This window comes from Aquarana catesbeiana, linkage group LG02, assembly GCF_042186555.1.
Source record: "Aquarana catesbeiana isolate 2022-GZ linkage group LG02, ASM4218655v1, whole genome shotgun sequence".
Taxonomy (NCBI): domain Eukaryota; kingdom Metazoa; phylum Chordata; class Amphibia; order Anura; family Ranidae; genus Aquarana; species Aquarana catesbeiana.
The window spans coordinates 272827488-272841858 of NC_133325.1; the positions used below are offsets into that span (position 1 = coordinate 272827488).

Below are 14371 nucleotides of genomic sequence, written 5' to 3' on the forward strand. Positions count from 1 at the left end.
GTTTTCTCTCCTCAGTCTGGAACGGAAAAGACCGTCACGAGGAGAGATGACATCACTTCCTCTGTCAATGTTTACACTTATACGACAGGGGAAGGATCTCATTCGCCAGGACCGATCACCAGGTCCAGGCCAGATATCATTGGCCTAGACCTGGGGATTGATCGGTTCCTGATCGAATCCGATGGTTCTGGACCAGCGGGGGGGCGCGCGTGCCCCCCCAGCCGGCCACGTGCGTATAGTTACGACGCTTCACGCAGCCGCACCAACCTGCCATAGTATAACTGCGGCTGCTGGTCCGGAACCGGTTAAAGTGTATCGAAACTCAAGATCAAAAATGTAATATAATGCAGCTTACCAGTCTTTAAGTGTGTAGGCTGCACTAGTTTCATATTTTTCTTTTCTTTTTTTCTCCTTTATTTTCAGCTGGTAATGTGGCCAGTAACACACCAGGGTGGCATCACTTACTCCATGTCCTCACTCTCCTCATTTACATAACATAGAGGGAAGATTTCTATAGCTCAGAGAATAGTGATTGGTGAGAACTGCTAACATTGTTTGAGATTCGGTGCACATGACTTTAAGGGTGCTGGATTTCTAGAAAGCTAAACAGATATTTTTACTTTCATGTTCATGTAGAAAATGTACTTAGCTTAAAAAAGAAGTCACAATATCCAACCGGTAACTGCAAAAAGCTAATTTTTGTGTCTAGGTTTTGATGCCCTTAATGGCCTATTTCTATTAGATGGCTCAAAAATAAATGTTAATCCGACAAATGGCACCTCATAGCAGGCAGAACCTGCTGTGTATTTTCTTTAGCTAACCCATTGTGCTTTGGGAAATCTCTGTTGTGTATCCAATGTTTGTTATACCAAAAAAAAAAGATATCTAAAAACAACAGTTTATTATCATATAAGACAAAAAGAAAAAAAAATGATATTTTAACCATAATCATTGTAGTTTACTTTTAAGTGGAAGAGCTCCTAATTTTGTGAAGGATAAAGAAGGTGTCAACCTGAACAGGTTGTCCCAATAGGTATACTGGTGTTCCTACCTGGTATTGACAGACTTTTGGGGAGTTTAATTTGATCCTGTGGTTTAGATTTAGTAATACAGAGGCTATTATCATCCTAAAATATTTGTACATAATGGAAAAAGAGTTTGCATCTCAGATGTGTTCACTTTTGAATTACTGACAGCTAAAAGTAAACATTGACAAGTGCCATGTCTGTGAGTGTGATTAATGATGACAACATTTTGGTATTGTTTAAGAACAGGACAAGGATGTATTGTGACTGTAAAAGTACTGCTAGACACAGAGAAATGCATCCAGCAAAAGTGCACTCAGCAATGTTGATCACTTAGTCCCAAAATGTCCCATAGGAAGAAGGAATGGGTAAAGAGGCAGCTGCTCTTCAGAGAAGTTCTGCCCAACTCCTATTGTTGCAATTTTCATCTATCTTCAATTACAGTGGGGACAGAAAGTATTCAGACCCCCTTAAATTTTTCACTCTTTGCTATATTGCAGCAATTTGCTAAAATCATTTAAGTTCATTTTTTTCCTCATTAATGTACACACTGCACCCCATATTGACAGAAAAAAAACAGAATTGTTGACATTTTTGCAGATTTATTAAAAAAGAAAAACTGAAATATCACATGGTCCTAAGTATTCAGACCCTTTGCTCAGTATTTAGTAGAAGGGTCCTTTTGATCTAATACAGCCATGAGTCTTTTTGGGAAAGATACAACAAGTTTTTCACACCTGGATTTGGGGATCATCTGCCATTCCTCTTTGCAGATCCTCTCCAGTTCTGTCAGGTTGGATGGTAAACGTTGGTGGACCGCCATTTTTAGGTCTCTCCAGAGATGCTCAATTGGGTTTAAGTCAGGGCTCTGGCTGGGGCATTCAAGAACAGTCACGGAATTGTTGTGAAGCCACTCCTTCATTATTTTAGCTGTGTGCTTAGGGTCATTGTCTTGTTGGAAGGTAAACCTTCGGCCCAGTATGAGGTCTTAAGCACTCTGGAGAAGGTTTTCATCTAGGATATCCCTGTACTTGGCCGCATTCATCTTTCCCTCGATTGCAACCAGTCGTCCTGTCCCTGCAGCTGCAAAACACCCCCACAGCATGATGCTGCCACCACCATGCTTCACTGTTGGGACTGTATTGGACAGGTGATGAGCAGTGCCTGGTTTTCTCCATACATACTGCTTAGAATTAAGGCAAAAAAGTTCTATCTTGGTCTCATCAGACCAAAGAATCTTATTTCTCACCATCTTGGAGTCCTTCAGGTGTTTTTTAGCAAACTCCATGCAGGCTTTCATGTGTCTTGCACTGAGGAAAGGCTTCTGTTGGGCCACGCTGCCATAAAGCCCTGACTGGTGGAGGGCTGCAGTGATGGTTGACTTTCTACAACTTTCTCCCATCTCCCGACTGCATCTCTGGAGCTCAGTCACAGTGATCTTTGGGTTCTTCTTTACCTTTCTCACCAAGACTCTTCTCCCCCGATAGCTCAGTTTGGCCGGACGGCCAGCTCTAGGAAGGGTTCTAGTCATCCCAAATGTCTTCCATTTAAGGATTATGGAGGCCACTGTGCTGTTAGGAACCTTAAGTGCAGCAGAATTTTTTTGTAACCTTGGCCAGATCTGTGCCTTGTCACAATTCTGTCTCTGAGCTCTTCAGGCAGTTCCTTTGACCTCATGATTCTCATTTGCTCTGACATGCACTGTGAGCTGTAAGGTCTTATATAGACAGGTGTGTGGCTTTCCTAATCAAGTCCAATCAGTATAATCAAACACAGCTGGACTCAAATGAAGGTGTAGAACCATCTCAAGGATGATCAGAAGAAATGGACAGCACCTGAGTTAAATATATGAGTGTCACAGCAAAGGGTCTGAATACTTAGGACCATGTGATATTTCAGTTTTTCTTTTTCAATAAATCTGCAAAAATGTCAACAATTCTGTGTTTTTCTGTCAATATGGGGTGCTGCGTGTACATTAATGAGGAAAAAAAATGAACTTAAATGATTTTAGCAAATGGCTGCAATATAACAAAGAGTGAAAAATTTAAGGGGGTCTGAAAACTTTCCGTCCCCACTGTATATGAATTATTTTCAGTGTACACCCTGGGCATTTGGCCAAACCTGGATACACTAGAATTAAGAAAAGAGTGGGTATATTGTGTGCAGTAAATATTGAGTCTTTGAGTTTTGTTAATACTGGATCAATTTTGAAATGTTTATATAGGCTAGTTGTATTTTATATATCTTCAGTATATCAATCCAATACATACACATTTTTCCAACGCACTTCCTGTCCTAAGGTGACAATGCTTCTCCATACATACAGTACAGTGAGTGAGCGTGTCTATTCTAGGACAGAAACTGGATCACTGGCAGGATCACGAGACGATAATAGAAAAAAAAAGCCTAAAAAAAAAAGAAAACAAATTCAACCACCACATCTAAGAAATGGTAAGCTGCAATATATCAATTTTTTTGTTTTAGGGTTTAGATATAGTTTAAAAAGTGATTAGTTTCTACTGTGACAGGAATCCCATTCCATCCAATCTGTGGCAAAACCCTTATTCTGCATAGTACATGTAGTTTAATATTCTAGATCAGGGGTCTCCAAACTATGGCCCTCCAGTTGTTCAGGAATTACAATCCTATGTCTATGAATGTCAGAGTCTTACAATGCCTCAAGGGATGTGTAATTCCGCAACAGCTGGAGGGCCATAGTTTGGAGATCCCTGTTCTAGATGAATGGTTGGTATTCTTCCAATGTAGGAACAGGTCACCATACAAACATCTAGCAAAATTCAGTTTTGAGGTGCTTTGTCCATCGGGTTACTTCCCACCTAATCTTAAATTTGTTCTGGAAATTAATATAGGTAAATTTGAACTATAATATGAGTGATTCCAAACAAGAACACATTAAATGTCTTCCTCTTTACATTCCCCAAAACGGTTTTAATGATATTTCCATTAGAATGACATACCTGACATTTGTACTGCAAGGATCCAATATCCAGTCCTTTGTTCAAATGTGCCTGAAATGTTATTGTTTAGTTAATACAGGATTGTAGAAGTAACAGTGAATCCTTCATTTTCCATTTTCATGCAATGTGCCATAGTTGTACCATTCATCTGAGTGATTTTAACCATCATTTTGGCTATTAGTTCATCTCTCCAGTCAACTGCACAGCTTCTTGAGTGTGATGTGTATGTAATATAAAATGATCTTCTTGCCCTTGTCATTCTCACCCACCACTTAGGAAAACTATTCAATTTGGTGATTGAAACAGTCATTTTATGCTGTTACTCTATGACAATCTCTTTCAGCAATCATACTAAAAAAAAGTAAAATTTTATGAAACGGTTTATCATGGTCCTGTTGCTTTATAGCATAATCACCACAGACCTTAAAGAAACATATTAATTTATAATGCCTCTTGCATATACATTGTGATGCTTAAGCATTTAAAACACCTTTTCCATCAATGCAATATATATATATAGTACATCCTACATCCTAAGTCATATGCTATTGATTATGAATGTTCTAAGGTTAATATAGTATTATAAAAACTGTTTACTTTTTGTAGAAGGCTTGATTCATGAATTTACATTGTTATGTTTATTTCCAAAAGTAAATTATTGCTGGCCATACATGGATGGAAATTCCAGCCAAATTCCTGTCCATGTATGTCCATGTGTGGCAACACTGATTATTGTATTTTGATGGTGGGGAAGTTTCCACACTGTCAGAATACAAACCCTCAGTAGGAAAGATTCCACACATTTGGTGTGGATGGGGGGAAAAGGCTCATATTTTATGTTCAACCATCCCTCTGGTTGAACATAAAAAATTGAATCTTCCATGGCCAGTTTTAGGCATGCATCAAAGGAACACAGCGCACCTTTTCAACATTTTGGTTTTATTATTCAGTAATTTTACAGTCCACCCTATGTCGTTTTATTGGTAGTCCTGTGATCTATGAATATGAGTCTGGCTTCTTTGCAGCCTTTCCCATACAGAAAGCCAGAGGTGAAGTTTCTCTCAGCTTCTGCATTGTGTATGCCATTCTATATACTGCATACTCCTCACTACTGCTATATGCAGGCTGGACTTATATTACATTTTATTGACCACTGTTCTCTTTATGCTGGGCTGTGCATTACATACTTCTGACTACTGCAGCCTGTACACTGAGTTTATTGTTATAAACTCCTGAACACTGCAGTCTGGCATGTTGTATGTTGCATACTTTTCACCATTGCCCTCTGTAAATTGGGCTGTATGTTACATACTCTTGACCCATGCATTTTGTTTACATGGCTATATGTTACCAACTCCTGGCTGCTGTACTCTGCATGCTGAATTTTACATTACATACTCCCGACTGCTGTATTCAATATGCTGTGCTGTGTGTTGCATAGTCCTAAATGTTATACAAGTAACCATATCAGTTATGATATGCATTAAGGGTTAAGGAAAGTTAACAACCTGTTCTATAGGGTACTGCTAATTAATTCAGAAATCCATATTAACATAAATCTTAAGATTTTATTTTTGCAGCTGTTGGTTCTGTCAGTTTGATGGTTGCCTTTCAGATTCGCTTTAGCATAAGCTGATGGGGGTTTACCATTTTAACTAAAAGGAGTATTTTGTTTGATCATGCACTGGGAAGCATGCTCTGTAATCTCACAGAGCTGCTTTCCGTCACTTTTGAAAGTGCTTTTGGTGTCACATGTTAGATCAAAAACTATTACATTATGAAAACTATTTTAGCCAAAAATGTACTTATAACAAAGTAGTCTTGAAAAAGATTTTCTTTTGAGCCTGTCCTAAAAAGTGATTTGCTGTATTACGCTGGTGACAGTACTATATTCTATATAGCACTTTCACTTCTGTACTTTTGTAAATTATATTATATATGTCTGTAACAGTGACATAACTTGTGATGGTGAAAACTAGCGCCATTACATGTTATTGTGTATAATGCTCTGTATGGATGTTGTGGTTGAGTGGTGTGACTAAAGCTTTGCTTCCTGACCAGTGTTTAGAAATCCAGGTGATGCAGTAAACATATCTTCTGTATCCCATCCTATCACACACACAACAAATCACTTGCCAAGGCCAATAAAAGTGGAGATCTACACATTTTTCTTTACAGAATAATAATAAGGGTAATAAATTCTGTATAGGAACAGACACCAGAAGATCACAGCTGTGATCAAGGCTAAAGTTGCCGAAACATGTTAGCCGTTTGCTTTTACTGAACCATATTTCAATAAACTCCAGAAGGTATTCCAGAGCAGTCGGCTCTCCATTTGTTTGTTTGAGCTATGCTATATGGAAGTGTGGGAGGACATCTGAGCCTGAGCACCTGGGATAGAACAGCCGACCTTTAATGGATAGCATCTCATTGATTAGAGCGGTGCCTTTTTGTGTTGTATCTCATTCCCGTATTAGCCATACACTTTCCTGTCTCTAATAATAATAATTTATTATTTAGTTACTGGGGACTGACTTCCGACTTCTCGGCCTGCCAGAGAGCACAATGGTGCTTCCCATACTCTTGGATGCATGTGTCAGGGACCAGGGTCATATCAAAGGTCTGTGTGTTGAGTTTTGACATCCTTGCACTTGGAGGAACTAATTCATTTGAAAATGCATTTGTTTAATTGCTCCACAGCACTTGTGTCAATGCAGATTGTTATCATGTTACTCATTCCCTACAGGCATTCATGTCAATGTTCCAGATTTTGACTCAAGAGGGATGGGTGGATGTAATGGATCAAACTCTTATTGCTGTAGGACACATGTGGGCTCCTGTGGTTGCCATTTATTTTATCCTTTACCATCTTTTTGCTACATTGGTAAGTACATCTTTTTGGCTTTTTTAAAAAAAATAACACATTTAGATAGACTTATATTACAAATATAAATGTCAAGTGTCCTCATATTTGGACAGTTGAAAAAAAGGATGTTTTATTAGCATATACAACTTTAGCCTTATCAATGGCACAATGTTATTGCAGATAACCTTAGCACTCTGTTGTTTAAAGGGTCATGTATTCATGTATGCAGATAGTCTCTCTTCATTCTCACTGCTTGCTCATCACTGTTGTAATTAAACTGAAGACAAAACTTAAAGCCTCTCGGGTATGAATACTTGATTAGAAATCAGTGCAGCTATTTCCTAAATTCTGGCTTAAAGTGAACACCAGGGGTTTGTTTCACTGCTTCACTAATAAAGCCAAAATGCTATAAATAGATTAATTGGGGATTTACGAAAAGGGAAAAAAAAATCAAGATAGGCTTGACATTTTAATGTCCTCTTCCATATGTTGAGGAATGACTGTTGAGGCAAAAGACTTTTAAAGGGAGACTGTAATGTTCATAAAGATATGGTTTATAGTCTCTGTGCCATAAATGCTTTTCTCTACTTTCCAAGCTAAATGAAATGAAGCTTCCTGCTCTGTAGTAAGAGAAATTCACTAGTTTTATAGATAAATGTAATGCCCAACTAAAGGTACAGTTTAAATGGGCTAAATATATTCCAGATGCTTTGGAAACAAAGGTGTGCTAAGTTTCACAGTTCATTGTTTTAGAAAGCAATTACAGCCTGAGTAGAAAAACCTGTCACCTGCCAGCATGTTGTAGAGAAGGACCCTTGCTCTCTGTATGGAAGCAGTGATCTCTTTGCAGAGGTCAGACACTCTCTGAATCAGGAGGGGAGATTAGCATGTGCTAATCTCAGCGACAGTTTAATTTTACCCAATTTGTTTGCATATTTGTTTGACCTAAAGGGTCTGGTATGGATTTTGAGGGGGACCCCTACGCCATAATTTTTTTTTAATTTGGCGCAGGGTTCCCCTTAATATCCATACCAGACCTGAAGAGCCTGGTATGGAATTTGGGGGGACCCCCACGCAATATTTTTTTAAATTTTGGTTCAGGGTTCCTCTTAATATTCATACCAGACCCAAAGGGCCTGGTAATGGACTGGGGGGGGGGAACTCATGCTGTTTTTTTCTATGACTTTTATCTGTATTGCCGGGACCCAACAATTTATTATAGTCGCAAGTAGTTTTAAATGACTTTTTTTCCTTTAGAAATGTCATTTTTTTGCAGGGACTGTTCTAAAAATGGGAAAAATGTGCCACTTTACATTCATACTATAGTCACCCCCAGTTACGAAATTTAAAGGAATATTTCACTTTTATTGTTTCACTTTAAGTATCATTAAAATCACTGCTCCCGAAAAAACGTTAATTTTTAAAAATTTTTTTTGCATTGATACATGTCCCCTGGGGCAGGACCCAGGTCCCCAGACACTTTTTATGACAATAACTTGCATATAAGCCTTTAAAATTAACACTTTTTATTATTCATGTTCGTGTCCTATAGACTTTAACGGTGTGCGCGTGTTCTCGCCAAATTTTTTGCCTGTTCACATGTTCTGCTGTGAACCGAACAGGAGGGTGTTCGGCTCATCTCTACTTATCATGTTCCTATTAACTACTTGGTGCCCACGCTATAGCAAAAAGACAGCTACAGCTTAGGCTTAAACTGCCGGGAGGGCGTCCATGTATGTCCTCCCGTTCTCGCACTGCAGCCAGTGTGCTCTGTGATCGCTGAGTCCTTGGGACTCAGGTGATCACTGATCGATATAAAAGACCAATCACAGTGGGCCCTTTACCACATGATCAGCTGTCAGCCAAAGACAGTTGATCGCTGCGATAAACAGAAATCAGTTATCTGTTTTTTTTTCTTCATGCTGTCAGCGTGAAGAACAGAAGAAGCCCATTAATCGGCTTCTGTTAGAGGGACATCGGTCCCCCTAGTGCCCTCCAGTGCTGCTAATAAGTGCCCTCCAGGGCTGCTAATCAGTGCCCACCAGTCACATCTATCAGTGCCCATCAGTGCTGCCAATCAGTACCCATCACTGCCGCATCATCAGTGTCACTTATCAGTGCTGCATATCAGTGCTGCCTATCAGTGCCACCTCTCCGTGCTGCATATCAGTGCCCATCAGTGCCACCCATCAGTGCAGCCTCATCAATGCCTTCTTATCAGTGCCCACCAGGGCCGCCTCATCAGTTCCACCTATCAGTGCCACCTCATCAGTGCCCATCAGTGCAGCCTATCAGAGCCCACCAATGATGGAGAATAATTATCTGTTTGCAAAGTTTTATAACAAAGCATGAAAAACCTTCTTTTTTTGTTTGTTTTTTCAAAATTTTCTGTCTTTTTTTTTGTTTGTTTAACAAAAACAAGAAAAACCCAGTGGTGATTAAATACCACCAAAATAAAGCTCTATTTGTGTGAGAAAAATGCTAAAAATGTCATATGGGTACAGTTTTGCATGACTGCACAATTGTCATTCAAAGTGTGACAGGGCTGAAAGCTGAAAATTGGCCTGGGCAGGAAGAAGGTTTAAAGTGGATGTAAACCCGAAAAAAAAAAGTTATGTCACAATGTAGAGCATAAGATTTCCTATCATTTGAGCCCAGTCTTGCCACAAAGAGTTTATCCAGATCTGAGCAATCCTCTTTTATTGTTCAGTGAGATAAAACTTGACAGACAGAGAAAAACTTTGTCAAATCCTCCCCCTTGCTGTGAGTGACAGATGATTTACATATCTCATGCGCTAGCCTAAGACATGCATTATTTTTTAATACCCACCCCCACTCTTTTCTTCAGCAGCTCTGCAAGGATTGGCTGTTCCACACCTCAGCATGATTTGGCATGCGGTTACTTTACTGTCTTTTCACTGGATGTTAGAGATCATAGCAGAAGTTCAGTGTAAGAAATACACAGGAGAAAATGCATATTGACAAGGGGAATGTAGAGGTGGGCGGGGAGTCTGCTGACATCACGACTCCACCCACCGAGCTCCAGACAACAGACCCACCCACAGAAGCAGAATATGCAGTTTTTCGGGTCTCATAACAGACAGAGGGGAGACATTTGACAGGTAAAGATACATGCAGGAGGCATGTATATCCTTATAGATAACCCCTATGGCAGTAGTTTAGAAAGGATGACATTGGGTTTACATCCACTTTAAGTGCCCAGTAAGCAACTGCAAGCAAATTAGGTAAAGTGCGGGGCATCCTGAATGTTATGCCAATTTTTCAACCAGTGGTGCAGCTTATCCGCATTGGTATTTCTTGCAGCTTTACTTGTTAAAATATTTTCTAAAAATTGTAAATCATATACTTGGCAAGCCCTGCACATTATACAAGTACTGTATACACAATGGGAAACATCGCATTGTGCCATCAGTAGTTGTGTAGACTCTCCATTGTTTGTAGGAATACCCTAGTTGCAGACACCTCCTGGCTAATTGTTTCTGACTAGTTTCTGCAGTTCCAAAAAAAGAATAGAGATGGCCATCTGTTATGCATGCCAATAATTTTGTTAACAAGCCTTTAAATTTAATCAGAACCCATAAATATGCAGGTAATTCACTAAGAAGTTGTTGAAAAGAATGAATTACAAATGTGACAAAATATGTGTTTCCTTGTGCATGTACAGTTTTTTCATACTATAAAAAAAAACACAAATCTGTCAAACACTATTCAGTATTTGTAAGGTAGGCCCAATTTTATGTCAAACTTCTCCCTGTGGGAAACGGATATATTGCTATGTGATGCTGGTTTTTAAAACAGAACATTATCATTATGAGATTTCAGAAGATCTCTCTCAGTTTATGCTTCACATTAGAGCTAGGTTACTCGTTTAACAACAATTTGCTATATAATTACTCCCACTCAGCTGTCAAAAAATGGTGGGTGGTTTAAAGCTTAACTGCCAAACTGGTTATGTCTTCATCATTTTTAGGATGTTATTTTCTTAACTACTGCCTCATTGCAATGTTTTTAAGTTGTGCAGGTGGTGGGAAAATTGCTGTAAAAGCCACACAGTTCTGAGTACAGGAATGTTTTTCTAGGTTAAAAATGTTAAGAGAAGAACAAAATGTTCATTGTTACTATGCATCAAAACAGTCCCCTATGAGGTCCAATATTTTCATTCAATAAATTTTTATTAAATTTTCAAAAGGAAGAAGTACAGACATAAACAGAAATTATTTAAAATCATGTTAAATACAAAACCGTATAACAAAGAATTTGTGAGTGATTTAATTTGAAGCTACATAAATCACACTACATCCGAACAGAGAGTGAGGCATTGTCATTAAATGATCAGCTGGGACATCGCCCCCCCACCCAGACACCCTATCCGGGAGCAAGCTGTGTCTAAAGGCGGAAGGCAACACAGCCAACCCCAGCTTACTAACTTCCAAAATTTTGAGTTAGCTCTATGTTCAGAGGAATTGGGATACAAATATAAGTGTGTTATAGACCCAATATTTTCAATGTATCCTCTCAATTAACAAATAATGCAATAAATAAAGCAATATGTTAAGCTGTTTTAGCTATAGCCCATGTTCTGCATATTATTCCACTGTTTCTAAGCCCCTGCAAGGGACAGAACATAGAAAGAGTGTGTTATGCCAAAATAAGGTATGGTTTTTCAATGATAATTGCAAGGCATATTCTATCAGGGCTGTACATGCTTCTGGCATCCCAGAAGATTAAACCTAATCACAAAAAAATAAAAGTATAATTCTGTAATGACCAGAATTGAGTTTTGTTTCATATTGGTGAATGCTAACTAATTAGTGTGATGCAATTTATTGCTGATTTAATCAAAATCGTGATATTAACCTCAGTAGGGATAGATTCAGTTAAACTGCCTATCAGATAAACACATGGAGACAGGGCATAGCTAAGTGCAGCATTAGATACCTTTATTCAAAGCAAAAATATTATAAAAAATGGGCAATCACAAAAGTGATGATGTCAAGTGCATATCAAAGAAACTGCTTGGATTAAGGCACTCCTCCAATCCATTGGAGCCTGGGGCTACAGATGTAGCGAAGCTGGCAAAGTCTTGCCACCTGAGAGCAGCTCTGACAAGTACAGACTCGACATAGCAGAGTGAATGGGAGCCTGATGACGTGACTATCTATCTGTCAAAGCCTCTCTCAGGTTGCGAGGCTTTGCTGATTTCACAACATATGGACAGCCACAGTTAAACATAGGAATACTTGCCTAATAGACTCAGATTCTGGTCTGGGTAAGTATATCTCTGGAAACTCCCATTTATATAACATCACAGTCCTCCAGTTGGAGTTTCTGAGCCAGTTAGCAGGTAATTAATAAGGAAAAGCTATTTACAAATACAGAAAGTAGAGGACAGCATATCCTTACATATGACTTATTTTGCACTGTGGAGGTGTGCATTTGACTGTAGGCAGGGCTTTGCTTTCTCATGTCAGATATTCCCAAATCTCACTTTAAATGTGCTGAGTATAGAGGTTAGAGGCAGCAGTGGTCTCACACTGCAAATATATAGATCAGAGGCTGTAGGGACCTTTAGGCAATAGCCTAGGCACCATAGGCACCCTCACACACAAGAAAATGTACTGCTATACAAAATACATGTTTCAGAGTATTTCTTACAGGTAACGTTTATAAATACTCCTATAGCCTAGCAAATCTTTACTTTTTTAGTTCAGGCCACTTTAGCATTACTCTAACACAATAAATCCCCAAACCTAAAACTATCTTGTTTTAACTCAAAAGCTAAGCCTTAAAACTAATGAACCCCATGTAAAATAACCATACTGCCTGATAGGGATCTGAGTGTATTTGAAGCAAGTATTAGGAATGCTTTAGAGCATATGAGACAAGTACCTGTTTAAATAAGTTAGGATTGCTTTAGTAAAATAGGAAAGATTACAATGCACTTTTAGTGTTAGTGAAACCAATATACAGTAAAGGTAGATGGAATAAAATATAGGCATCCCCTCTCTGTCTCATTTGCAAAGGCTTTAGTGCATTTTGGAAGTATGCAGACAAAGCTGACCTCCAGGATAGTTGCTAATTATCTTTGTAAAGCCCCTGACATCCCTGCTTTTAAAGAAGAACTGCAGCTATGTGCAGGAGGAGATGCCAATAAAGTGGTAACATCATTTCCTCTCACTGTACAGCACTGCTTGAACACACTGCAATTCCCATCAAGCAATGGGAACTGTACCTGGCAATGGGCGTGGCCGATTATTGATGACATTTTCAGCTTTCAATACTGCACAATCAGAGGTGATGTCAGTAATCATATCTGTGAGCCTAGTAGCCTTATTTACATAGTCTGGCAATCAATTTAGAGTACACTGGCCTGTCAGTCAAGGTATGATATCATTGTGGGTGGGACAGACCAGGGGTCTCCTGGTCTGTCAATTAAATTGGACAGCTACAGTTTGCAGGAAAGACCGGTAATCTTCCTACTACAGTGAACAATGGCCTAATGGTGCCACCACTGTTAGAATTAAAGTACAAAGGGGAAGTTACATGACCATGGCCCAGGGAAGGAGTGGGAACAGCGGCCACTGGTTTTGCATAGATGTCTGGAACTCTAAGCTCTGGAAATGCTGTCTTTAATACCAGATATTAGCAGCTGCTATTTACAACATATTTGTTAAAGGTTAAAAATTACTTTTATAATACTTTTTAACCCACTGAAATCAGGGGAGGGCTAGAAATCTTTGGCTTGAAGGCAAAAGCAACCAACTAACCCTTTCATGGTTGGGACAGATTTCTGTGGGCTACAGAAAAGTGTAACATGTAGTATGTTCCATGATGCTGCTATGGCTGGTGGGAATGATGGAAGATAGATGTTCCTCAAGGGCATGGCTCATTGTGACAAACTATTTTACATTGCTCAGCATCAGCTTCCTTTGGGAAACTCTGCATTTATACACATGATATTTCAGAACCCCAAAATAAATGAAGGCTGGAAGACATCCCGCTGCTCCATTTTATTTTGCTGATAGTTCTATTTCTACAGAAGATGTCCCTGACTACGTGTCTAGCTTTAATCATTGTCTAAATGATGAAGCATCTCCACCAAGGACCACCAATCTAACATCTTCTACACTGCCCTGGGGACAAAGGCTAGTCCCCCCCCCCCTCCCGGGCTAGTACTCTCTTGAATAAACCCTATCTTTTAAAGTGGTTCTAAAGTCTTACTTTTTTGCCTTAATGAATTCTATGTATTAAAGAGGAACTGCAGTCTGCTCACATAATTTGTAATAAAAACATCTTTGCCATTCTGATGCTTCCCTCCAACCACTTTGCATATTAGTTTATATATACTGATATTCTGTACTTGCCAAATATGCAGCAAAAATCTTCCTCCAATAATTCTGACTGCATCCATTTTAACTGTGGGCAGCTGAAGCTGCTGCCTTTTCACTTCCTGGATTTTCACAGACACACAGAGGCACACC

At 39.1% G+C, this 14371-nt stretch overlaps 1 protein-coding gene across 3 annotated transcripts in view; it reads left to right on the plus strand.

Annotated features, from left to right (window-relative positions):
- NALCN (sodium leak channel, non-selective) overlaps positions 1-14371 on the plus strand; it is a 948399-nt gene that overhangs the window by 585427 nt on the left and 348601 nt on the right. For all 3 annotated transcript variants that reach the window (XM_073614438.1, XM_073614437.1, XM_073614436.1), the window contains one exon: positions 6750-6887. In XM_073614438.1, coding sequence (XP_073470539.1) covers positions 6750-6887 — 138 coding nt within the window. The remainder of the gene's footprint in view (positions 1-6749; positions 6888-14371) is intronic.